This window comes from Calypte anna, chromosome 6, assembly GCF_003957555.1.
Source record: "Calypte anna isolate BGI_N300 chromosome 6, bCalAnn1_v1.p, whole genome shotgun sequence".
In the NCBI taxonomy this organism is placed as follows: domain Eukaryota; kingdom Metazoa; phylum Chordata; class Aves; order Apodiformes; family Trochilidae; genus Calypte; species Calypte anna.
The window spans coordinates 21,775,708-21,800,664 of record NC_044252.1 but is presented as its reverse complement, the minus strand read 5'-3'; the positions used below and the strand labels follow the sequence as shown (position 1 = coordinate 21,800,664).

The 24,957-nt window shown below is 48.1% G+C and overlaps 2 protein-coding genes across 4 annotated transcripts in view; one reads left to right on the top strand and one right to left on the bottom strand.

The window, feature by feature from the left end:
• The first annotated feature begins 4 nt into the window (after positions 1-4).
• On the top strand, positions 5-9,158 carry DPCD (deleted in primary ciliary dyskinesia homolog (mouse)). The gene is made up of 6 exons (XM_008490409.2): positions 5-111; positions 373-453; positions 1,011-1,135; positions 1,841-1,974; positions 7,864-7,966; positions 8,956-9,158. Exons 1-6 carry the CDS (start codon positions 48-50, stop codon positions 9,058-9,060), a joined length of 612 nt encoding a protein of 203 aa, XP_008488631.1. The 5' UTR covers positions 5-47; the 3' UTR covers positions 9,061-9,158.
• A 2,628-nt stretch (positions 9,159-11,786) lies between these two features.
• The window catches only part of FBXW4 (F-box and WD repeat domain containing 4), a 65,946-nt gene continuing 52,775 nt past the window's right edge, over positions 11,787-24,957 (bottom strand). For 2 of the 3 annotated variants that reach the window (XM_030453404.1, XM_030453402.1), the window contains 3 exons: positions 13,049-13,189; positions 12,771-12,912; positions 11,787-12,522 (listed from right to left, as the gene is read on the bottom strand). In XM_030453404.1, the coding sequence (XP_030309264.1) occupies positions 12,406-12,522; positions 12,771-12,912; positions 13,049-13,189 (400 nt within the window). In that variant the 3' untranslated portion in view covers positions 11,787-12,405. The remainder of the gene's footprint in view (positions 12,523-12,770; positions 12,913-13,048; positions 13,190-24,957) is intronic. The other variant, XM_030453405.1, reaches the window with a different exon arrangement.

The window sequence follows — 24,957 nt, the reverse complement described above, 5'->3', positions numbered from 1 at the left end:
GGTGGCCGGAAGTGTGAGCGTTGCCGGGGCGACAGGGCCCGGGCGCGATGGCGGTGCCGAGCTGGCTGGAGAGGTTGCGGGCTGCCAGCAAGACAGCGTTGGTGCAGGACGGTAACTGCGGCGGCGAGACGGGATAGCCTTCCCCCCCCTCCCCGAGATGTTTAGGGGGGACCCTGCAGCGAGCGGGCGTGGGGAGGGAGCGCTCACGGGGACAGTCCTGCAGCCGGGACAGGGCCCCAGGAAGAGACACTGGGCCATCGACGCGGGGACAGCGCCCCAGGCAATGCAGCAGGGCCCAAGACAAGGGAACAGAGCCATACTCCCAGGGATAGGGGTATTCCGGTTTACCCTCACCACCTGCCTTGCCTCTAGGGAAGCGGAAGATCCACTACCTGTTCGAGGATGGCAAGGAGATGGCTGAAGAGTACGATGTGAAGACTGGTCAGTTAGTGAGTAAGTGGTGCTCCGGGCTGACCCCCAGCAGACGTGGGTTGGGGCCAAACTGCAGCACACACAGCAGCAGTTCCACACTCACAGAACTGGGGAGTGTAGAGGGACAAATCACCCTTAAATATTGTGGGAGGTAAGCACACCTGTAGCTGAGTTTGTAGGGACAAAGTATGGTTCATTTTGGGCCACAAATTTCTTTGGTGTAGTAGACCTTGCTTTAGCCCAGGATCTCTCCCAAACATCTGTCACAATGGGGTGAAATATGCTTTTTGGTGGCTTCTGCAGCCGCAGACACTCAAACAAACAAAACCACATCAGCTGTGGTATATATAGCTCCTGTTGCAACCTCACCATGGCTTCAGTACCAAGCAGCAAAAAAAGACAGGCACAGAATTTCTGACTTCAGAAACAAGCCAGTTAACAGATCAACTCACACCAAAGGGGCAATGAATGGAATTAAGATTTGTATTTTCAAATCGTATCAGTGTGCTGGGTGACTCACAGGCATTTGCTGGAGTTGTTTCAGAGCAGAATAAGTAAAACTATCCTCCCTTTCACAGGTAGAAAATGGCGAGAGAAGAACACCCTTGGGGGCTCTGGCAAGTGGCAGATCGAAGTGGGAGAGCCAATCTCACCAATTCTGGGAGCAGTGGAATCAGAGCTCATAAAGGAAAGCAGCTCCAATGTACGTATGGGTCTGCCAGCAGCACTGTACCTAAAACTACCTTGTCTTGTGCCTGCAGCAGGAGTTAGTAGACCACAGATCCCTCACAGCCCCAAGAGACAGCCTCAACATGCCCAGCACTCTGCTACAAGTCATACCAAGGGGGCTGGGCAGAAAGAAGCCACAGCATAGGTTCTTTTGGGTTCTTTAACAGATCTGTAGTGCCAGGACAAGTCAGTGGATTAAAAGCAGAAGTGATGACAATGAAAGGCTGGTGCAGGCAGCTCATATCAGGCTGCTCTTTAACATGGCACAGCCCTGTTTCTTCTTTGCTTAACGGGCAGAGGTTTCAGTCTGTCACCATCTTTCTGCACAGCACACTTGGGCAGAGCCAGGACTGAATCCAGCAGGTCCCTAAGGGTAGGCCAAGATTGGTATTGCCTGTGAGGAAGAGGCCCAGTTTCCCTGTAACCCTGTACTGCAAGACTCCTTCAGTGATTGCTTTCAGCCTCCTATAAAGCAGGGCAGGCAGTGCCCTGGCTAAAGGTAGAGCAGTGCTAGGTCTAGGAAAGTGTTGCTCAGGCAGCTTCTTGAATTCCTTCCTAATGGTCTGTTGTGAAGGAAGAGCTACTCCCATATGGAGCCTCTCAATTAGTACAGGAGGACGGGACAGGGAGGAGAGGAGACAGCTGGAGGGCCCTTACTAAAGGTACTTGTTTGCTGTAGCCTGTCTTCATGAGGAAGGATACCCTGAGCAGCTTCCAGTGGCGGATCCGTAACCTGCCCTATCCCAAGGAGGTCTACAGCGTCTCCGTGGAGAAGGAGCAGCGCTGTTGTGTCATCCGGACTACCAACAAGAAGTCAGTAAGGACAGCACTGCAAGTGCTGGTAGTCCCTTGGGGTGGGCTGGCATGGAGGGCAACCTAGTGATTGCACAGGGAGCTTGTCCTCTCTTGCCTTCTATCCCTAGCATGCAAGGGCTGAGGGGCCCCACCTCGCAGCTGCATGTCTCCTACTATCCAGTTTCCACTCCCAGCTGCCCCAGACAGATTTACAGTAGAGCCCTTCAAGCTCTGTGCTGGCCTTTGCAAACTTACCTCACAGTTCCAGTAGCATGGTGTTTGCTCTATTCTTTCATTGTGAAATGTTGCTCCCTTAGAAAAATAAAGAGTCTTGCAAACCTTTTGAAGCTAGAGCATCCCATCTTCTCCCTTTGACATGATACTTGATCTAGTCATTGTATCTCAGAATGCATCAAGCTGCAGGATTCAACAAGTATAGCACAGTCACAGGCACCCAGGCAGACAGATCTCCCCACATAAACCTGTCCTGTGGCAAACCAATGCCAATGATGTGATATGGAGGCAGCAAGAAAAAAAGGCAGACTGAATCTGGAAAGGAAGCACCACCACATTCTGCCAGAAGAAATTTGAGATGGAAAGAAAAAAAAAAAAAGGCTTCAGCATCATCTTATACTGTGTCAGTACATCACATCTCTCATGGCACCCACTACACCCCAGAGCATTTACAGCCTCAGGGAGATGTGTGGATGAGCAAGAAGGAAATATGAGGAGAACAAAGGAGGATATTGGAAGATAAATGAAAGATGTTTACAAACTGGGATAATACACCAGTATGGAACGTTAGGCAGGCAGCTCTCTCTTTGCCTTCCCTCCTCAATATTGCTGTGGAGCAGATGATGAGACTGATGAGTAAACCAGTGTTTCCCAGCCTGTCTCTGCTTTAAGCCGCTTTCTGTCGCTGGCTGCAGGTGGTGCTATTGGCAAAGAACTGTTCCGCTGTGGCTGCTGAGTGCCTTTCCGGGGTGGCAGAACACTCAGTCTTCAGGCAAGAGGCCGTGGCAAGGGGAGGTTTGAGCTCTGCACATGAACACACCTGGATGCTCAAAGGCTGGAGGAAGCTAGCAGGAGGAAGGGGGAGTCTGGCCGATGAAAAGAGCAAGCAATTCCAGCTCTTTAATACAGAAAGATACAGGCCTAAGTGCATGCAGACGGAACAGAGTGGCACTTTAGTAGGGAGATCTGTGTAGCAAAGATGAACAAAATTCCCATCAGCCACAGGAAGCTAGGACAGCAAGGGAGTACATGAGCCTAAGTCCAACCACGTGCTGTCACAGAAAGGTTTATCTACTGCTAACCCTACTTGATAGTGTGTAAGTGGGAACTTACATGCTGGCATGGGTACTGTGAGGTTATAATGAACCACTGAGGCTTCACTCATGCCCTGCTGGATTTTAAGCTTTTTTTTTTACCACTCTCAGGGAAGCAGCTGAGAGGTGCATAAGCAGCCAACACCCAAACATTTGTAGGCTAGTGTCAGAGAGAGCTGAAGGACCAACTAATGGCTCAAGGCCTGCATATGAAAGTTAAGGACTTTTGGAGTTAAAGCTGAAAGTCATTTCATCAGGAACGAGAATGACTTTGCTGTCAGGGAGCAGGGACAGAGAACAGCACCAAAACACTTAGTCCAGGCTCCAGGATATCTTACATCGTTTCTGCTGGGTCTCAGCCAGGGCAAGGCATCACTCAGCAACTATTTCCAAGATAGCAACAAAGGCACGGAGTCCACAGAGAGAGTGCACATCACTATGGGACAGAAAGGAAGCCTCAGAGCCTCTGCAGCCCTTGGAAGTCAGCCACGCTGCTTCTGAGCAATAGTGCTGTGCTGACCACCAGCCAGAGGCACAGGCAATAAGATGGGTTGCCAAGTCACTGCTGAGTAGCTCAGCTCCAAATTCTCAGCATACCAGTAGGAGTTTTTCCTACACACTGACAAAAAGTGGGTTTCCAGTAGGAAAAGGGCTAACTTCTCAAGAGGAATTTAGGAATATAGTCAGGTCATGTAGAAAGAAAATCAGAGAGACAAAAGCACAACATGAACTGAATCTTGCTACCTCTGTGAAGGACAATAAGAAATGCTTCTACAGATACATCAATAGCAAAAGAAGAGGCAAGGAAAACATTCATTCTGTACTGGACATGGGTGGGAATATAGTTATCAAAGATGAGGAAAAGGCTGAGGTATGTAACACCTTCTTTACCTCAGTTTTCAACAGAAAGACAGGTTATCCTGTTGACAGCAGGCTTCTGGAGCCTATAGAAGGTGATAAAAATCTAAACAGCCCCCCTGTAATATTGAAGGACACAGTCAGTGACCTCTTGAGCTGCTTGGACCCCCACAAGTCTATGGGACTGGATGGGATCCACCCAAGAGTGATGAGGGAGCTGGCAGAAGAGCTCGCCAAGCCTCTCTCTATCATCTACCAACAGTCCTGGCTCACTGGGGACATCCCAGATGATTGGAAGTTGGCGAATGTCACGCCAATCCACAAAAAGGGCCAAAAAGAGGACCCAGGAAACTACAGGCCTGTCAGCCTGACCTCAGTGCCTGGCAGGGTCACGGAACAGATCATCCTCAGTGCAATCACACAGCACCTGCAGGATGGGTAAGGGATCAGACCCAGCCAGCACGGGTTTAGAAAGGGCAGGTCCTGTCTGACCAACCTGATCTCCTTTTATGATCAGGTGACCCGTCTGGTGGATGAGGGGAAGGCGGTGGATGTGGTCTACCTGGATTTCAGCAAAGCCTTTGACACCGTCCCCCATAGCATTCTCCTGAAAAAGCTGTCAGCCCACAGCTTGGACAGGAGCACCCTGTGCTGGGTTAGGAACTGGCTGGAGGGCCAGGCCCAGAGAGTGGTGGTGAACGGGGCTGCATCCAGTTGGCGGCCGGTCACTAGTGGTGTCCCCCAGGGATCAGTGTTGGGCCCAGTTCTGTTTAATATCTTTATCAACGACTTAGACAAAGGGATTGAGTCCATCATCAGCAAATTCGCAGATGACACCAAGCTGGGAGGAAGTGTGGACCAACTCGAAGGCAGGAGGGCTCTGCAGAGGGACCTGGACAGACTGGAGGGTTGGGCCGATTCCAACGGGATGAGGTTCAACAAGGCCAAGTGCCGGGTCCTGCACTTTGGCCATAACAACCCCATGCAGTGCTACAGGCTGGGGACAGAGTGGCTGGAGAGCAGCCAGGCAGAAAGGGACCTGGGAGTCTGCATCGACTAGAAACTGAACATGAGCCAGCAGTGTGCCCAGGTGGCCAAGAAGGCCAATGGCATCCTGGCCTGTATCAAAAACAGCGTCACCAGCAGGTCCAGGGAGGTGATTCTTCCCCTGTACTCAGCACTGGTTAGGCCACACCTTGAGTACTGTGTCCAGTTCTGGGCCCCTCAGTTTAAGAAGGATGTAGAGGTCCTGGAACAGGTCCAAAGGAGGGCAACCAGGCTGGTGAAGGGACTCGAGCACAGGCCCTATGAGGAGAGGCTGAGAGAGCTGGGGCTGTTCAGCCTGAAGAAGAGGAGGCTCAGGGGAGACCTCATTGCTGTCTACAACTACCTGAAAGGAGGCTGTAGCAAGGTGGGAACTGGACTCTTTTCACAGACGACCATCCACAAGACAAGAGGACACAGTCTTAAGTTGTGCCAGGGGAGGTTTAGGTTAGATATTAGAAAGAATTTCTTCACGGAGCGGGTGATCAGGCTATGGAATGGACTGCCCGGAGAGGTGGTAGATTCTCCGTCCCTGGAGACATTTAAAAAAAGACTGGATGTGGCACTCAGTGCCATGGTCTAGCAACTGCTCCGGTGGGTCAAGGGTTGGACTAGATGATCTCTGAGGTCCCTTCCAACCCGGCTAATTCTATGATTCTATGATTCTATGAAAATAAAGGTGACTTCACATACGCACTGTGGATCTCAGGCCAGGACCCCGGATCAGGGTGCAATACTGCTCTTGGCCATGGGGTGAGAGGCGAGGGCAGAGAATCAGCCTGCCTCGGCTGGGATTCCACCCGTCAGCCACCTCCCCAACCCAGACAGAAGCTCTTCACTCCCGTTCCCCCTGGCCACGGCAAGGGCTGCTCAAGTGGGATTTGCTTAAAACCTCTTGCTGTAAAATAAATCCATTAAACGAAACTCTAAAAACAAACCCAGAAAGCCATCTCCCCAAACGCCAAACCTGATTCAATTATTGTAGCGAGAGGCAGTGGTAATGTTAGGAGGAGGAGGAGGAGGAGGGGGTGGCCAGGCAGATCTGGTTTCCTTTGATCTTGTCACAGATTTTAGTTTGAAGCCAGCCAAAGCCATTCTTTTCCCCATCTCCTTAGTCCTGGGGCAGCAGAATGCTGCTGTTTCATTGATGGCTCCCAAGGGCCTTTGAAACAGTGGGTTTTTTTCTGTGTACTGCCTTTTTTTTCTTTTTTTTTTCTTTTTTTTTTTTTTTTTTTTTTTTTTTTTTTTTGTCTAATCGGTAAGAAGTTAACACTTCCTTAACATGTCTTTGTGTTCATCTAATCTCTGCTGTTTAACCTTTGACATCTCCCTTATTATCCATGTCTGCCACCTTTTCCAAATACCGACAGCAGTGACAACACAGAACGGTTTGAGCCCTGCGGTAACAAGCTGCGTACATTCCTCCCACTGCACCAGGAGAGCCATTTGCCCTTTGTAGCTGTTTTCACCCTGACTTGGAAAATAAACTGCAATTTGGGCAGAGGTAGCTAGAGAGGCCAAGCCTTACACACCGCCAGCTGGATGTAGAAGAACCTCTCATGGCATGACAACAGCTGCTGCCTGTTCCCTTTTTGCTATGAGCACCTCTGTACCAGCTACAAGCCAATTCCTTGGAGATGGTTGCTGGATGGAGATGGAGTGCTGGAAGAGACTAAGAAACCAACCGTGCCTCTACATGGGCAAAGGACCACCAACTAGTGCAGCCACAAAGAGAAGCAACAGATACAGGAAAGCCATGCCAAGGACGAAAGATCTCAGGAAAACACAGACAGGTCTACAGGGTTCTAGTTCCAAAGTCTTAGGAAATCTTTTAGATGCCTAAGCAGCTTCTAACTACTCCAGTTCTGAGACAAATCCCCTTTCCTGCATTCTCAGTGAAGGCCAAGGTTTGTTCAGGGGAAACGCACAGGCTGGATAAGAAGCTGGCAAAAAAAGCCTTTTGTCTTCTGCTTGGATGTGAGAGGTAATTGGAAAATTGGTATAGAGACCAGGGAAAGAACAACTAGGGGGGCTCAAAGTGCAGAGAAGCACCACAGCCACAATGGGGGCTGCATGGAGATGCTGCAGAGCAGAGCTCAGGTGACTACGTGCAGCTACACCTGAAGCTCTGTGTTTGTCTGAGCACCACCATGTCTCCAAAGCAGGAGGTGATCTCGATAGGACAGCAGAAGCAAGTAACAGGCCAAAAAGATGGGTTTAGGAAGGATTACAACACAAAATGGTGCATCATGCAGGACATGTAAGGCATAGGGCACAAGGGCTTCAACACCTGTTTTGACACGACTTAATAGAAACCGGTATTTAGAAAGAATGAGAGGCAGTGAGCAGGGACGGAGAGACACTTTTCAGTATGGCTGAGTACTCTGTCCCTAACCATGTCTGGCACTGGTCAAGGGCAAGATGGAGGGACCAAGCTTGCTCTCACACACCAAAAGCCTTCAGGACTTTACCAGCACTGTATTCTAGTTTAGAGGTTTGATTCCAGTGCTCCTGCCAGCCTGGAGGCACCAGCAGGCACAACATGGCACAGGGTTCTCCTGCCAGCCTTAAGAGGCTTATTGTTCATGTCTGCCTTGCAGAGCAGCAATGCGTAGCTCAGCACCACTAGCAGGGGAATAGGAACCTTCTTTACTTGTGTCTCCTCTCTCATTTGAAGGTACTACAAGAAGTTCTCTATTCCTGACCTGGACAGATACCAGCTCCCCTTGGATGCAGCTGCCCTGAGCTTCACCCATGCCAACAACACCCTGATCATCACGGTGAGGCTTTAGCCATGCAGAACAGCACTTTGCCCTTCTCTTTATGGCTAAGAATATGTTTAAATTCTTGCATGTGGGGAATCCCAGCAGAGCAGGGAGATCTGCTGAGGGTCACTGGTGAGTCCCCTTCTCTGTCACACAGTAAGTGGGAGTCTCAGATTACACTGGCACTGACGCTAGCCAGGACAGCCAAGCCACAAAGGGGGCCCTGCTGCTGCTCAAGGTGACTTGCAGGTGGAAGAGTGTCTGTTGTGCCCTGTTTTCCATGGTTCCCCTCCCTCAGGCCTGAGTAAGCCTCCATTCTCAGTTATAGCAAGCTTCTTGGAGAGGAACACATGGAAAAGACATACTTCCACACATACGGTGGAAGCACTTTTTGTTGCAAGAGGCAGACAGATGCTTTAGAGCAGCAGGTGCTGGTCTTCTTAAATGCAGAAGGTGGCTACCCAGAGAACATCCCCTCTGAGAAAAACCTTGCAGCAGAGCTGGGGGTGCATGTGCAGCGGAAACAAGCCAAGAGGAGCACCTTCAGTCCTTCTGAGCTTGCTTGCTACAGGTCAAACCCTTGCCAAAAAGCACCTGCATCCACCACTAAACTGCAGCTGGGCAAGGGGGCTCTGAAGGGAGGACAGAGGAACTGCAACTCTTCTCTGCCTTCCTTTTAAAAAATATGTATTATATTTATATAACATGTGTGAGCATACAGTCAGTGAGCACACCAGGGATTCTGCATGACACAGCTTGCCAGCATCTTCCAGAGGGGTTGGTGGGAGCCAGGACTCTACATCCAACTGGAAAGTTTTACTTGCACTGTAAAAGACATTCCAGATCTTGGAAAATCTCCCTAGCATGATGGCACCACCTCTCCAAATAGGCTTCAGAAGTAGCCGGCAACAGAAAAGCCTCCCTGGGCAGGAAAGCCCTGGCCCCAACTGCTTGGAAGCAAAGGCTGGTGAGGAACACTAAGGGCATTTCTCTCTTTCCTTCAGTACCAGAAGCCAAAGGAGATCCTGGCTGCAGAAGAGCAGTTGCAGAAAGAGCTGAAGAAGATAAAGGCAGCTAGCAGTGGGGATGGAGACTGTAAGACCCAGTAGACAGTGGCTGCTAAGAGGCTGAGGTAGGAGGAAGCTCTCTGGCACAGCTTCTTGGTATTTATCTTGCCTTTCTAATAAAAATTACTCCTGTTAACAGTCATTTGGAGGATTCTTTGCAGGCCCAGGGAGATGCTGGAGCAGTTGATCTCTTTACTGCCCGGTTTGTTGAGTTGCACAGACATTTATGATCTTTCTGTAAGTTGCGAGAAGCTGCAGACTACAAAGGAAGTACAGCCCTCTCCATCCTTCATGAGCAGATGAGACATGAAAGCTGGGTAGTTCCCCTTGTGAATTCCCTGTCTACCACTAGGCAGGAACATTTGGAAAACAAGAACACACTCCTGGCAGCCCTTACCTGCCTGGGATGCCCTGGGAAGTAACTGGGAAGTAACCTGTGCTGTTGTGCAAGGTCCTCCAAGCAGTTAGAATGATGTTGTGGAGACCCTGGTATCTCTGCAAGCAGCATCAATGCTTAGACCTGCATGGGCACAGCCTAGGAAACAGGGTGAAGAGGAGGACACCCAACTGCTTCCTTACTACCAGCCATGCACAGCATGAGATGCAGACCACAGGTGGCCATGCAGAGTGCAGGAACTGAAAGGCAGCTGCCTTCATTTGCATAGCATGGAGGGGAAAATGGTGACAGAGGCCACTAGCCAGCTCAGGAGTAGCACCAGCAAATCCATTATGTGAGGGCACAAACATGGCCCATCACAAACCTTGCTGCACAAAGACAGCCACAGTGGTGCTGCGTTAGCATCTTGCTCTCCAACCAGCTACTGTCTTTATCCTGCACCAGCCATCCCTGTGCTTAGATTTATGCATGTCTTTCCATCCCAATTCATATTTGAACAGCTCCTACCCAAATGAACCCTCTTTCGAGTGAGCTGGTCATGGGCTCCCAGCATAGCTCCCCTGATAAGGACTGCTTTCAAACCATGAAGAATCTTTGTTGCCTGGCTGACACATCCAGTTAGAGAGAATCAGTGCTGGTGGCTCCAGGACCCACCTGCAGAGCTCTCCCAATGGAGACACCATCAACTGCAGAGCTCACTGGAGCCAGTGTGCCAGCCTCACTTGCAGCTTCCCCATTCCCCAACATCACCTGAGATGTGAGGGTGCCTCTTTCTATCCACCAGTGCTGGCATTACCATGAGGCTGCAGCTCTGCAAACAAGCTTCAGCCAGGAAAAACTTAAAAGCAGTTACAAGAGTTCAAGACCCACCAAGATGGGCTGCAGAAAAGGAACAGCAGGACTGGTAGCAGGAGAGTTGTAGGCAGGCCTGCAATGGGAGGAGTCCCCTGCACCAGTGATACTTGGTCACCTGCTCAGCTGCCATACTCATTACTTCTACAGCCTTTGCCTAACATCCCAGTAAAGTAAAAAAACCCCTCTCTTCCCACCTCACAGGTACTACTTCACAGCCTTTCCCTGGGGACACTGCCAAAGGCATTTAATATATCCATCCCTCCCAATTTCATTAAAGACCTGTAGCACACCCTGACATAAGAAAAAACAGACCTTCCCCACTCCCAAGCTCACTCTCTGGTCTATAGTCTCATGCCCAATCACTTACCTAAAGCTCTCCTCTCATGCAGAGCCCAAAATGCACCAAGCAATACCGCTACAGTTTTTAACAACCCCCAGTATAAAGCACCATCTTTTCAGCAAGAGCTCAGTGCTACCAATAGCCCAGAGGCCCCCCTGGAATCATCTTGGGCTAGCAGTCTTTGGCATCTACAGCTTTGAGCTGAGGGTTGATTGTTCCATCCATGGCACTTAGACATCAACTCTGCCAGTTACACAAGGAGAATATGCAGCACCATGGTAGCTAAAAGGGAGCTGGCAGCAAGCAGGCATGAGTGACAGCAGAGGCACAGATCAGGAACTGTGACAAGGAGCTGTGCTGGAAAGACCCTTGTGAGAATGTGATCCTACAGCAACACCATCATTTTAAATTATTTTGCACCCTGAGCTACTCTCACATCCACTGGGACTGCAGGGCTGCCTTTAAGCAGGTGAGGAGCTGGTTGGGGCTGCAGCAAACATCCTCTTCCAATTTTTGTGCATCACGAGGGAAGAGCAGCCTCTTGACTGTGGAAATTACCTATTAATTTGTAACAAAGCACCATGCTGGGTGCTTTGCCCTGGAAGTGCTCCCAGTTTGTGATACAAAACCTCTCCTTTACCCATCCAGGTTAGCCTCAGCCAAGCAGGGTTCATGCACCTTCTTCCCCAAGGAAGACCAGACCCTGAGATCACTGCATTCACTCACAACACATTGATCCACAGATATTCACACTGACCCAGACAGCACAGAGCATGAGAGCTATGGCTGTTCTGAGACTCAGCTCAGGTTCACAAGGCTGACACAGAGGAGCAGAGCCCACTTAAATGTGCCTACAGGATCTCAGTAAATCACATCAAGAGCTTGGTGTTTGCTCTAGTCCAGTTTGCTGCTTCATTAGGCAAGCAGCAAATGAGTCACAGATCCTAGTTTTTTAATTCTTGTTTGAAAATGTGACACAAGATCCCAGAAACTGCCTTCAACACAGCAGTGCCTAAGGGTCTAGCCAGGGAGAGTGATCTATTTTATATATATATATATATATATATATATAGTCTGAAAATTGGCCCAACCTCCTCTGCCCAGCTAGGCCTCTTAGATCAGTGGGTAACACTGCAGCCCCTTTGGAACTTGAAACAAAACATACAGTCTCTTTTGTTTCCCTTCAGAGTTTTATTTAGCAAAATGCGACTGTTGTAGCCCTGCCAAGTGCACAGCCTGACCCAACAGCCAGCCTGGGGAGGCATACACTGAAAGCAGGGATGGCTCTGCCTTTTAGCTCAGTTTTTCCTCTTGGCTGCAAAGGACAACACAAGCAGCTGTCAGGAGAGCAAGCACAGGTGGAAGGTGGACCCCGCTCCAGGCACCTTTCCCTTCTACTGTATCAGTCCACCCCACACACAGCTTAGACTTGCTTCACATGGCTCAGAGCTTGGCTCATCTCAACCTGACCAGCTGACAGAGCATCCTAGCTCAAATTGCCCCTCAAATGCTGTATCCACAGAAAAAAACCCAAAAGAACACAGTTAATAAAACAAACCCTAACTTGCACAAAATAAAAAGGATAAAGGACAGTTGGCCTTTATTTCCACTAGCAGGCAGGTGAGGTTGAAGAAGTCTGGCCCTTTGTGCACTCTTCATTGTAGCTTTCTGGCAGACAAAAAAAGTATCCCTTCAGAAGCCTTGAGGGCCATTCTCACCTCTCCTGCCCTGCAATTCCCTGAGCCAAGTGTCAGTCCTGCTGAGTTGGGGTGACCAGAAGCAGTTGTGGTGCCCTTCATGGGGCCGTGAAGTCTAGGACGTGCAGGGCTGATGCCACGGCAGCATAGAGATGGGTGGTACTGAAACGGAGGCAGTACACTGGGCTGCTGATGGGTGAAGACAGGTGAAAGCTCTGCAAGAAAATAGAAGAAGCAACTTTTCAAATAAGAGGTCAGCCCATAGCCCCCAACTAGTGTTACAGACCTAAAAGTGGAGATGCCTGAGCAAAGCAGGCTTTTCCCTGCAGTATAGGTTAGGTGGGCTCACCCCAAAGACAGCCCAGCACTCCCTCCACCTCTTCTTTGAAAGAGACAAAGGCACTGGGCTGCTGGAGAGCAATTTAGAAGCTCTGCTGCTGCCTGGCCTCTGGCTGGCTCTCACCTGAAGGCACCGAGTCTGCCGCTTATCCCAGAGGCGCACCACACCGTAGTAAGAAGAGCCACTGGCAATCATGTGGTTCTTATCACTCCTTATGCAGTACAGGGCACTGTCATGGGGCTCTTCCCACTCCTGGACACACTTCCTGCAAGAGCAACACAAACCAGAGAATTGAGGCCCAATCTGCCTGAAGAAGCAAATTCAGCTGCAGGTGGGTCCCCAGACACAAGGAGAATCCAGAAGCTTCACACAAGCCCCAGATGCCTGCTGGATAGGCTCACCTGGTGCTGATCCGTATGTCCCAGTAACGGATGTAGGTGTCATACCCACAAGAAAGAAGAAGAGAGGGTGTTTCATAGAAGACATCAAGAACTCCAGCTCCACGGTGGAAGTCAGTCCCTAAACAGGTCAACAGCTGACCACTGCAATGAAATACAACCGAGGAAGAGTCATTCAGAGCAGTCCGCCCTTCTAATTCACATGGTCAGAGATGGTATCACAGAAATCATAAAATCATAGAATCATAGAATTAGCTGGCTTGGAAGGGACCTCAGAGATCATCCAGTCCAACCCTTTTACCACCGTTGCGGTTGCTAGACTATGGCACTGAGTGCCACATCCAGTCTCTTTTTAAATAGCTCCAGGGATGGAGAATCCACTACTTCCCTGGGCAGCCCATTCCAATGCCGGATCACTCTCTCCGTAAAGAAATTCTTTCTAATATCTAACCTAAATTTCCCCCGGCACAACTTAAGACTGTGCCCTCTTGTCTTGCTGAGAGTTGCCTGGGAAAAGAGACCAACCACCCCCTGGCTACCCCCTCCTTTCAGGGAGTTGCAGAGAGTGATGAGGTCTCCCCTGAGCCTCCTCTTCTTCAGGCTGAACAGCCCCAGCTCCCTCAGCCTCTCCTCATAGGATCTGTGTTCAAGTCCCTTCACCAGCTTGGTTGCCCTCCTTTGGACCTGTTCGAGGACCTCTACATCCTTCTTAAACTGAGGGGCCCAGAACTGAACACAGTACTCAAGGTGTGGCCTTACCAGGGCTGAGTATAGGGGCAGAATCACCTCCTTGGACCTGCTGGTGACGCTGTTTTTGATACATGCCAGGATGCCATTGGCCTTCTTGGCCACCTGGGCACACTGCTGGCTCATGTTCAGCTTCCTGTCAATCCAGACTCCCAGGTCCCTTTCTGCCTGGCTGCTCTCAGCCACTCTGTGCCCAGCCTGTAGCGCTGCATGGGGTTGTTGTGGCCAAAGTGCAGGACCCGGCACTTGGCCGTGTTGAACCTCATCCCGTTGGAATCAGCCCAACTCTCCAGTCTGTCCAGGTCCCTCTGCAGAGCCCTCCTGCCTTCCAGCTGATCCACACTCCCCCCAGCTTAGTGTCGTCTGCGAATTTGCTGATGATGGACTCAATCCCCTCATCTAGATCATCAATGAAGATATTGAACAGAACCGGGCCCAACACTGATCACTTAGATTTAATTTCTGTGATTAAACAGAATGCAGGAGTCTGCAGTTTTCCTCTCCTTCCCCCAGCTTCTACAACTATTTGTGCCGCTAACTGCCATGGAGGGTGATCAGCAGGAAGAGCCAAGGAACATGCATAACTGACCCCATCAGAACAGCATCATCTTCCTTCAGAGAACTGACCATCACTCTGAATGATGGGGCTCCATTTCCATAGAAGACAATTCTGAACTTAGTGAAACTCCAGATCCAGACTCCATCCTTCAAAATACTGCCCACTGGGGTATTTCCCCTCATTTATGAAGCACAGCTTAGATCCACACATCCACCAGACTCTCCTGAACCAGCCACTGCATACTGCAAACACTATCTGGGGCTGAATGTGGCAGGACAAGAGCAGCCACCTACTCTGGAGATGACTTTCTAAAGGCTAGATTTTTTTCTTTTTTTGCCTACTCTTCCTCCTTTTTAATTCCTTGCTTGTCGTGAAAGAGCGGAAGCAAAATCGCCATAAAGGTCTAAGCCACTCTGTGGCCTTATCACTCTGCTCCTTGTTCATCTACAGAACCAGCAGCTCACCAGGTTGATGGTGTGGGCCATCAACTGCCAGGCTGCAAGGAGCCTGAGCCCCTTCCCTAGACTACGTGAAATGTGCGTAAGGCACAGCCCATCCTCAGTACCACTCCACCTGCCCCAGCAGCCAGCAACACACATCCATGACAGACTCTCAGGAATAGAAGGGACAATCTGCCCAGCTGCTTGAAATGGTCATCTATTGCAAACCCTCTTTTTCTTCTTCCTCTTCCTCACACCCTCTAAATCAAAAATGCTGGACACAATAAACCTTGAAGCACCTGCTTTTCAAACCTTGCCACACGGCCAGCCCTCTCCAACAGGCTCTTGATTCTCCGAACAATGAAGCAGTCCTGAAAGCCAACAGCACAGATCCCACAGTGGGGTCACTCCCAGCATCTCCCCCCATTATTTTGTTACTTTCTGCTCCTTGATCCAGCATCACACAGTTCTGAGGCACATGGCCAAATGCCTTAATTCTGTCTGTAATCTGGGCTAAAGCCCTCGTCAGGGGATAAAGACCACACAAAAGGAGAAATAGAGTCCTGGGAGATGTTAAAACAAGTAAACACCTTTGTGTCAGGAGAGAGAAATTGCTGATAAAGCAGATTAGTGCCTCGAGCCCTGGTGTCCCCAGATCAGAAGGCGAGCCCTGGCCGATCTTTGCAGCCAGCACGCTTCTATGATCACAGAGCTGGCGGCATGCTGGGGCCAGTCTGTTTCCCCACAGTCACTCTCCAAAGAGCAGATTATGTAGAATAACAATTTCTTTGTGGCTGTGTAATTCCCTCCGTGACCGTGGCTGTGGGCAGCTACATTGGCCCTTGATGCCAGGGCCCTAGCAACCATTTAGAGAGGCCATGCAGCCCTAGCAATGGCCCCCCCGCACAAACCTCTCGGACAAGCTTTAACATCAAGTGCATGAATTAATCCCCCCCAACACGAATCCAGGGGTGCTGGCTTATTGGACTTTGTGTTTCTCCAGGCAAGGGATCGAGGGGATTCCAGGCTTCAGCCCTTTGCAACCTTCTCACAATACATTAACCCTTGGAAGGTTACTTCCAAGCCAACCCAGCAGCAACTCTGCACCTGTGTGCAGGTCGAAAGGTTGAAATATTTCAGTCTGAGCACTGGAAGCAAGAGCTGCAGGGTTTGGCTGGGGCAGATGGGTCCTGAGCTCCTCCATGGAGTGAGTCTTGGGTGGTCATCTCTAAGCTTTGGCATGCCTCTGGCCCTCCAAGCACACAGATCCCTTCATCTGCCATTCTGCAAAGCCAGCAGGACAGATGGACATGGACACAGCCCTTTTCAAGCCTTCCTCAAAATCTTCATCCCACGAGTTATATGTGTGGCCTGGAAGCTGTAAGAGCTACAGGAGAGGTTTGAGGAGGAATCAGCTGCTGTTCCAAACAAGAACCCTTGGACTACATGTGAGATGCATAAAGGGACAGAATGCCCAACCTGCAGAGTCATCTGCCAGTTGCTCAGGCAGGAGCACAGAGATACTCACAGGAGATAAGCTATCTCTCCAAGGCCTAGGCAGCACCAGCAGCCTCTCTCTCCACTCCACATGCATTTTTTTTTGTTTCACAGGGTAGTCCCTGAACTGGTGCTCTGAGCATGTGGCCCTTCAGGAGAGGAAACCGGAACAGGCAGCTGCACATGAGCCATGCAGCCCAGCAGCACATCTGGTGAATATCTCTTGCTAGCTAGCTGAAGCCTGTTTGTGTTATTTTTCCTCCACCATTTTCCCTGCTAATACTCCTTTAATTTGTAAAGGACTAAGTGAGCTCAGGGAAAAAGGAGGACTGTGCTGAGAAAATACAGGAGGATGCAGAAGCACATCCAGAAATCTTCTACTTATTGGGACTTACTCTTACTCCTCACAGGTGCTCGAAAAGGGTCACAGCAGATCTCCTCACATCTAAACAAGCAGCCATCAAACCCAGAGGGAGCCTGGCCACACTATAGTTTGTTGTCCATCTCTCAGACCAGATCTCAGTCTGCAGTGCTGCAAGATGGCAGCAATTTTTAATGGCAGGTTGGTGATGTCTCCAAGTAAAAGATATCACCATCAGAGGGACAGGAGAAACTACAGAGCCTGGATTCCTGCTTTCAGAGCTTCCTGTGCAGCAGTGACCACCATGCAGGTGCCTTGCTCCCAGTGTTTCTCTATGCCTTCACACCTCACTGCAGTGACACCCTCACATCCCAGCAGAGTCACCTGTTTTCCTCCCTTCGCTTCCCTTTCCATCCTAGGCAACAAAAAAAGGGAAAACAAAGCAAAACAAAAAAGGATTAGCTTTTCTCTGAAGGCAAGGAAGGAGCACAGATACTTCCAAGTTACTGCAGCAAAGCAAGCCTTGCTTTCCTGGTTTGTTAATCAGTTCAATTTTCCTGCCCAAGAACAGGTCAGCCAAAGCAGCTCTCAGCTGGGAGGCCCAGCCCCTGGATACAGCAGCAGCCCTTCAGCAGCTGACAGAAACAATGAATTAGTTGCTACAGTGAAGCACCAGGGGAAAATCATACTGTGCTGTACACTGGGCACACAAACCAAAAGACCTAAGTGTTCTGGCATGGGCACACTTAAATAGATAAAGATGCAGAACACTATTAGTATTTCCTTTGTTTTTCTGCAGATTAAGGTGTCTCTTGACCATGTCAGTCTAGCTCCACGTCCCTGCAGCTTATGCAGCCTTGCTGAGCCCATGCTGGGAAGGCAACTCTCTGCCATCACAGCTCTCCCTGCCTTGGGATCACAAATTAGTGCCCAAAAATTCTCCAGTCTTCATTATCTGAAATGCTCTCTGACCTCAAACTCCAATCCCCAACAGCTTCCACTTCTAGGGAGCAAAACCCTCAATAACCCATAGAGGATCAAGAATCACAAATGTAACAGTCCAGGTTTCCTGGAGAGACCAGTGCTGAGCCAGAGCTCTCAGCTTCACCACTTTAGTCACAAACCACCTGGGCCAATGCAGCACCTACACACACACAGGGAGGCCTCTAGTTCTGAGCAGGAAACTCACAGATACTCCTAGTTTCTCCTACATTCTCTGAAGCATCCAGGCAGTCTGAAATCATGCTGGCAGTAATCTGGTACCAGCCCACAAGGAACAGAGCCAGAGCAAGTCCAGCCAGCCCTAGCTGTCCCTAGCACAGGAAAACTGTGTTAGCACCAGGCTCTGGACTCCTTGTTGATAAAACAAGATGTTTTTAAAAACAAGTCCCTGCGCCTGGGAAATGCATCAAACTAATGAGTCCAGAAATGAAAGGCATTTTGTTCAGGCATTATACAGAATCCTTTGATTCATCAATTACCACATTCTTGAAGAAGAGTTTAAAAATTTACTTTTAAAATAAGCTATTTGTGTGGGATTTTAAGGCTAGTTATGGCAGAGCCCATATGGTTAGTATCCAAGCTATCCATGGGATGTTGTTGTCACCACGTTAAAGCCATGTACAGCCTCCCAAGCCACAGTGATTTTTTTCTGTGACCATAAAAGCTCAGGATTACCCTGAGACCTTGCTGATAAAACTGGAGTCCAAAATAAGTCTGCACCTCCCTCCCTGTACCCTGCCCATTTGCTGTAGATCTCGGCCAGCTGTCTCATATACACATGAACTACAATCCAAAAGCTGGAATGAAACAAACACTTCTCCCCACTCTCAATTTCTAGTGCCTCAGATTCACTAAACTTTATATTAATACACATAGTCAAATTCTAGGAAGCTGCTGCATTTGGAATATCTGAACATAGAGATTTGAAAAATTGAGGACATACTCAGTCACTTTGGAAATCTCATTTGTGAGCTGTGATCATCCATCAAAGAGAAGGCACTGCACAAAAACAAGTGACTATTCAGAAACCAATCAGAGCTTTAAACCAATATTTTAGGCCAATTAACTAATTATAATAAGCCAGGTAGGAAGCACATTAAAAAAAAAAAAGAGTGGAAAGAGACCTGTTCAGTTCAAAACACTGGGATATTTGAGCTGAGTATCAAACAGAGAAAGGAAATAAAATCAATTTTAAAATAATTATCCAGAATGTAGCTTTTGCACAACTTCTGTCATCCAATTTGCAGAGCACACCAAAACCAAAGAGAAGAGCTGAGGTGTCATCTTTTCCAGGTGCTTTGCAGCAGCAGCTGAGGCACCCAGGGGATGCAGTAGCTCACGCTAAGAAAGGAAAGGCTTGGTCAAACAACATCTATAATGTACAGAGGGAGAAGAAGAGCTCCCTGGCAGTTATTCTTCATGGGGTATGGTGTTTAGCCAAGGCTACTAATTACTGCGGGGAGATGTGGAATTGGCTTGGGGCATTTTGAGGGAGCACCTCCATGTCAGATGGCTCAGAGATGCTATTATAAGTGATATTCAGGATTTCTTCCTCGCTCAGCTTCCTAAGAGCAGCTGAAGGGACTCAAGGCAGTAGGGGGGAATGACACCAACGATGGTTTGAGGGGGGAGACAGAAGAGGGAGTTTTGCCTTCTTTTCTTCTCCTTTCTCTGAATTGGCCCACACACACTTTAAATGGTCCAATAAAAAGATACAATTTCTTTACCTTTCCAGCTCTGGGACCCTGTGAGTTTTTGTTGTTTGGGTTCCCGTAAGGTTAAGTTCAGAGGATAAACTGACATGCTGGGCTATGGGAAAAAGCCAGTTTCTTCAAATAAAGCCACAACGGTGCAAAAGAGACCCTGCTGGGGCTTTTATTTGGGAAAACAAACAGAAATGGCACCAAGCCCTTCTGCTTTACGAACCAATTTAACTATAAAACCAATGTTCTCCCTCTCGGGGGTGAGGAGGGGAGAGAGACAGGACATGACAATAGTCCAAAACCTTGGAGGGGAAAAAAAAAAAACAGAAGACAGGACAAAAAGCTTGTCTGTCCCCTTTTCTTTCTTGTCCATGGCTCCTTTTCTTAGCACACGTGTGTTCTTGTAAAAACTATTAGATTGCAATTTGTATAACATGGTGACCCCCAAATTCAGACATTTAACCCCTTTTCTCTGCAAAGAATGTCAAGAATGTCTTGTCTGTCTTTCTTTCCGATGAGAGGAGTAGGGGGGAATTCTCTCAAACTGTGATTTCTTGAGGGAAGAGAAAAAGAGGGAGGCGAGGAAAAGAAGCAGGGAATTCTCAAAGCCTCTCGCCTTTCGCCCCACTTGTGTGGGAACAGGCGGCTGTATTGCTCCCTTTCTGGACAGAGCTCTGCAGGTCTCCTTTAGTGGGGAGACAAAAAAATGGAGAGTCCAAATCAAAACAAAGCCATCTGTTTAAATGAGCTACCATTAGCCAGTGGCAGAGGGGGTTCCTCATTCACTCCTTCCCATTCTTCTCTTTTGCCTCTGTTGATTCTCTCTCAACCCAGGGAAAAATAAAGATTGCTTTTGCTTTGGTCCAGAGGGATGAAGCTGATTGATGTGCTTGGAGTGTCCAGCCCCCACCCACGCTCTCTAATTGTTCAGGGCCTTGTAAAGTTGTCATAACTATGCCTGAACAGGAGTGCAAAGGCCACAGTATACCCTGGACGTGCATACATCCAAAGGGCAGAAGCTGGCCTCATGCTCATCTGTAGCAAGACAGGACTTCCATGGCAAGGGAAGGATGTAGGATAAACAACAGTATGTTTTTCCTCTTAAAAACACAGCTTTACATTTATGTTAAGATGCACCAGAGCCCCCTTATCAAAATGAACAGAAGATGCCCAGCTTATGTGAGAGGATTCAGAAAGATGATATAAGAAAAAAAAAAAATCCCCACCCAAGATTCATAAAGAATCACAAGGCTTCAAATGGTTTTGAGAGCCCATATATACCAGGGAAAACACATTGCACAGCAAGACTGAAGCTATCCCTTACAGCTAAGAAACAGGGCTCTGAACACAATGAAGTGTGCTAAAAGGAATAGTCATTCAAGAGACCACCATGTAAGAGATCCCTGTACCAGCAAGCTCTCTCAGACAGTGGCTCAAGTAGTTGGCCAGACACCTGATGTTCTGCCTCCAACTATACCCAAGATCTCGGAGCAGGGTACTCAAATTAGAGCTGCAGAACTAGGGTAGGTGGTTAATTCATGCCTGAAGCCAGGAGACCTGTTTACATCCAGTCCTGCTGCTTGAGTCACAAGAGGGGTTGTCAGCTACATGAAGAGGGACCTGATATCCATTCACTTAGATCTATACCCAAACTCTCCATCCTACCTACCTTACCACAGAAGGAATGATTCCTAAGGACCAAATTAGAAATCCAAAGAAGCAGTTGTGCCAAACTGAGTAAACATGAAAAGACCAAGAGAAGGTTCACTCAAAGACAAAAATTCCCCTACAATGGAACCCAGACTGTCACTTCACCAGCCCTTTTTCCTTTGAATTTTAGGAAGCTTGGCTTTTGGAAGCCTTTTGCTTTAGGAAGCATGGCTTTTGGGTTCTTGATTAACCAAAGAACATATAAGTGGGAATAGCCAGACAAAGCCATCTGTGCACAGGATTGGGAAATAGCACAGAAAAAAACAGGCAGAAGAGCTTCAAGACAAGAGAATGAGCAGCCACCTGAAGAAGGGCAACTCCATGTGGATTATCCCACCACAGCAAGTAGAAGGTAGTAGAAGGCATGCATTTGTATTCACTTACCTGATGTAAGCATAGCCCAGAAAGCTGTTGAGTTCACAGTTGAACAAGTTTTGGATTGGCTAGTGTGATTTAAAACCATGTTCAGCCAAGACAGAGTTGCTGATAAAGAAACTCAAGCCTGAAAGGAGTAGGAAGCCTGTTTCCCTCAAAGCCTGAAGTTGAGCTTCCTTGGCAAAAAAAAAGATAATTGTTATGATGAATCTATAGGAAAGCAAGGAAGAAGAGGGGATTCTGCATCTACATCTTGGTTTTATGATTCTTCTGCCCCCAAAATCCTGTGAAACTGTTATCTGTGCCACAATAATATTTGTTATCACTTGTCTCTCCTATTACCAGAGATAACCACTCACTTCTTTGTGATTGCATAAATCTGGTTAAATTCCTAGGTGAAAGAGACTCCACAGACTTCTTGGAGTCAGTTACCTTTCGTTTCGATCTAGCAACTCCAGTTCTGAATCCATTTGCTCTGTTCACTCAACAAACTCTTTTTGGTTTTAAATTAGAGTCTCAAACTTGTCTAAACCTTGAAATTCAAAGCTGTGGAATGATTTTCTGCAGAAGTTGTTTTAAAACACAATGCTAAGACGTCTGCTTGTGAAGCTTCCACATTAAAAGCTCTTGTTGAAAACATTTAGCAAGCCTTATAGCCAAGAACTAGACCCACAAGTTCTAATTTAATTTATCTGCTTCCACACGTAAAAAATAATTCTGAGCATGACAGGAAGCAAAGCCAAGAAGATTTAATCAGAAAAGCATCAGTTAGTGATCAGCTAACCAGGGTGTTCAGTGCTATATACTGCAACTGTCAAATCATGCTTGCTGTTTAAGAACAGCACAGGGAGCCCAAGCTTAAAGCTCTCACTTCTAGTTGACAATTGCCCATGTTCACTCACTTAATGGCTCTAAAGAGCCTCCAAAGTGGATGCAGATCAACTGAAATGTGAAAGACAGCAACTAATTCTTGCCCATCCCACTGCACTGACAGATGTAGCCTAGCAAGGGTCCTATGGAAGAATGTACCAGAGATCAATCAGCAAGTTAGCAAGCTTCAGCCTAGTTGCTTTTGCTGGTAACACTCATGCTGCCTGTCAGAGAGAAAGAGCACAATGCAGTAGCATAGAGGCAAATACAGATTATTGAAATGCTCAGAGCCTGCCTGGCTGCCCTGAAAGACACCTCCCTACCCCTATGCTGAGGGCATCAGCCACACACCTGAATCTCTCTTCTCCTCCACTCCCAAGCTGCTCTTATGAATCCTCCACCTCCCCAAAACATGCAGACATCAAAGGCACCTGCCTTGAACACCTGAAGAGCAGGGGGGCCTAAGGTCAAGAAATGCAACTCTGTATCTTTCCCTTCCATGCACACCTATTTTTTTTCTCCATCCCTTTGAAAAAGGTGGCAGAGATAAATGAAGAACAAAGAAACGAAAAAAAGCCACAGCTTTGGCCCACACCCTGCCTATTACTTAAGGGGGAAGGAACTCTTCCGAAAGAGGAGGAAAAAATGTGCTCAGATACAATGGCTCAAAAGGCCAGGCAGCAAACCGGGCCACTTTGTACTGCTAACAAGGGAAACCTAATTACAGGAAGAGGGCAAAGAGGGACAGATAAAAGGGATACAAAATTTCAACATCTGTTGCCATAAAGGGATAAGAAGTGGGGAAACGCAAAGTGTCAGTTTGGTGTCAGTGACGGTGTAAAGCCACTTTCAAAGGCTTTGAGAGAGAGAGAAAAACTGAACAAGAAATTAGAGGGTTCTTAAAACAAAACAAAACACAACACAACAAAAAACCACTCTGCCAAAAATGCTTTCAAAAGAGGGGAGGAGATGGACAAAGACTGGGTATTTAAAAGGTAGAGGATATGGGGTGGCTTGCAGGGCACAGATAACTTTGTCTCAGTTTTCACAACAGCTTTCGTGCCCTGCCTCTGTTGTGTTGTGTCACAGGAAACGACAGTGTAGAACTTTGTATTTGAAGGGTTCACAACATGAGGACTACCATGCCAGACAGATCACTGGTCCATTTCAAATATCAGGCTTAGCAGAGCAGCTCCAAAAGTTTCTGCTAAGTGACCTCTGGAGTACCCTACACGTTATGTTGAACCATCCTCGAGGCAGGGAAATTTGTCTCCTTAATACACGCAGACCACCACAACAGAGTGGAGAGCAACAGCTCCCCACAGACAAATGACCAATGCTGTCCTTGGAGTTGTTTCCAGTGGTGCAGCACCTTTGTCTTCTACAGACTTTAAACTCCCAAAAGAGATAGGAGGAGGAACAGGAACTGAATAAAGTTTCCTTTTCTCTTGCTTGCCATGAACTGGTTGTCCTGCTGAGCCACACACTAGCACGGGCAGATGAGACAGGAAGGTCTGAGCAGAGAAATGCAAAAAGTACCTGATCTGCAAAAGGGGCATCTTTCATCATACCCCTCAGTGGCACGGAGGAGCGAGGGAACTTGCAAATGTACAAGGAGGCAGCAAGGCCTGATACTGGGTGCAAGAATACAAGTTAGTACCTAGTGGCCCATGATGCTCATCGTTCTCTCCTGTGCAGACCTTTCGTCAACCAAGTTATTCACAGCCCTGTCACTGTTTAACACTGGGAGGGCAATTAACTGAATGACACCCCCCCCACACACACACACACACACCTTGATCCTGAGTGGCAATAAGTGCACAGCAACTACCCCACATCTAAAAGCAATCAGATGGCACAATGTAGCATCTGTGGGATGAGGTATGTCCTCCAGAGGTGCAGCTAGCCAGCTTCAAAAGTGTAAGAAAATAATCTTCCTTTCATTACAGGAGAAAAGGCTGGGTGTAGCAGCAGCTGGAATTTCAGCCCTTAGAGACAGTGTCTTTACACGGTCATTCCCCTGCCTTAGACTCCCCTTGACAATTGCTTGTTGATGCCTGTTATGGCTTTGATCCAACACCATCATCTCAGCAGAGTCAGAAATGAAAGGCAGTTGTGGGGCTGCAATGCAGTAAGAGGCATTTCCTTTCCCCACTAAAAACGTCCTCACCATCAAGCCCATCCAAGCCCTTTTCAAAGCCCTGAACAGATTTCCAGGTGAAGACATTATCCCTTTCCTTCTGGAGGAATGAGAATAGGTGTCCTAAGGTCAGGGAAAAGCAAAGGTCATAAATATGAAAACATACCATGACCAAAAGCTACAAGCACAAGCCAAGCACTTATCTGGCCTGGAACTAAGAAGATCAGTAGACAAAAGGTTATTTAATCTTTAAAACCTTTTGTAGCATGTTCCAGCTCTCAGCTGTTGGGGAAAAAGACCACCTACCCCAAGGGAAGAGAATCCCAAAGAAACTGCTGCAATACTACTTACACACATACTTGTGCAGAAAAAACCCCTATCTGATCTAACTGGTCTTGAACAGCATTAAACATCTAAGTGGTGCTAAAGATCCTGTAAGTATCACTCAGACCTGCTTCATTTTTCTGACACAGAAGTTGTCTGGATTTTACTCCTAGAGATAACATCC

Bases quoted from the DNA above. Each gene is read 5' to 3' on its own strand.
- DPCD (XM_008490409.2), top strand. From the start codon at position 48: ATGGCGGTGCCGAGCTGGCTGGAGAGGTTGCGGGCTGCCAGCAAGACA. The intron at 1,136-1,840 runs GTACGTATGGGT...TGTTTGCTGTAG, and splicing joins TAAAGGAAAGCAGCTCCAAT to CCTGTCTTCATGAGGAAGGA. The intron at 1,975-7,863 runs GTCAGTAAGGAC...TCTCATTTGAAG, and splicing joins ATCCGGACTACCAACAAGAA to GTACTACAAGAAGTTCTCTA.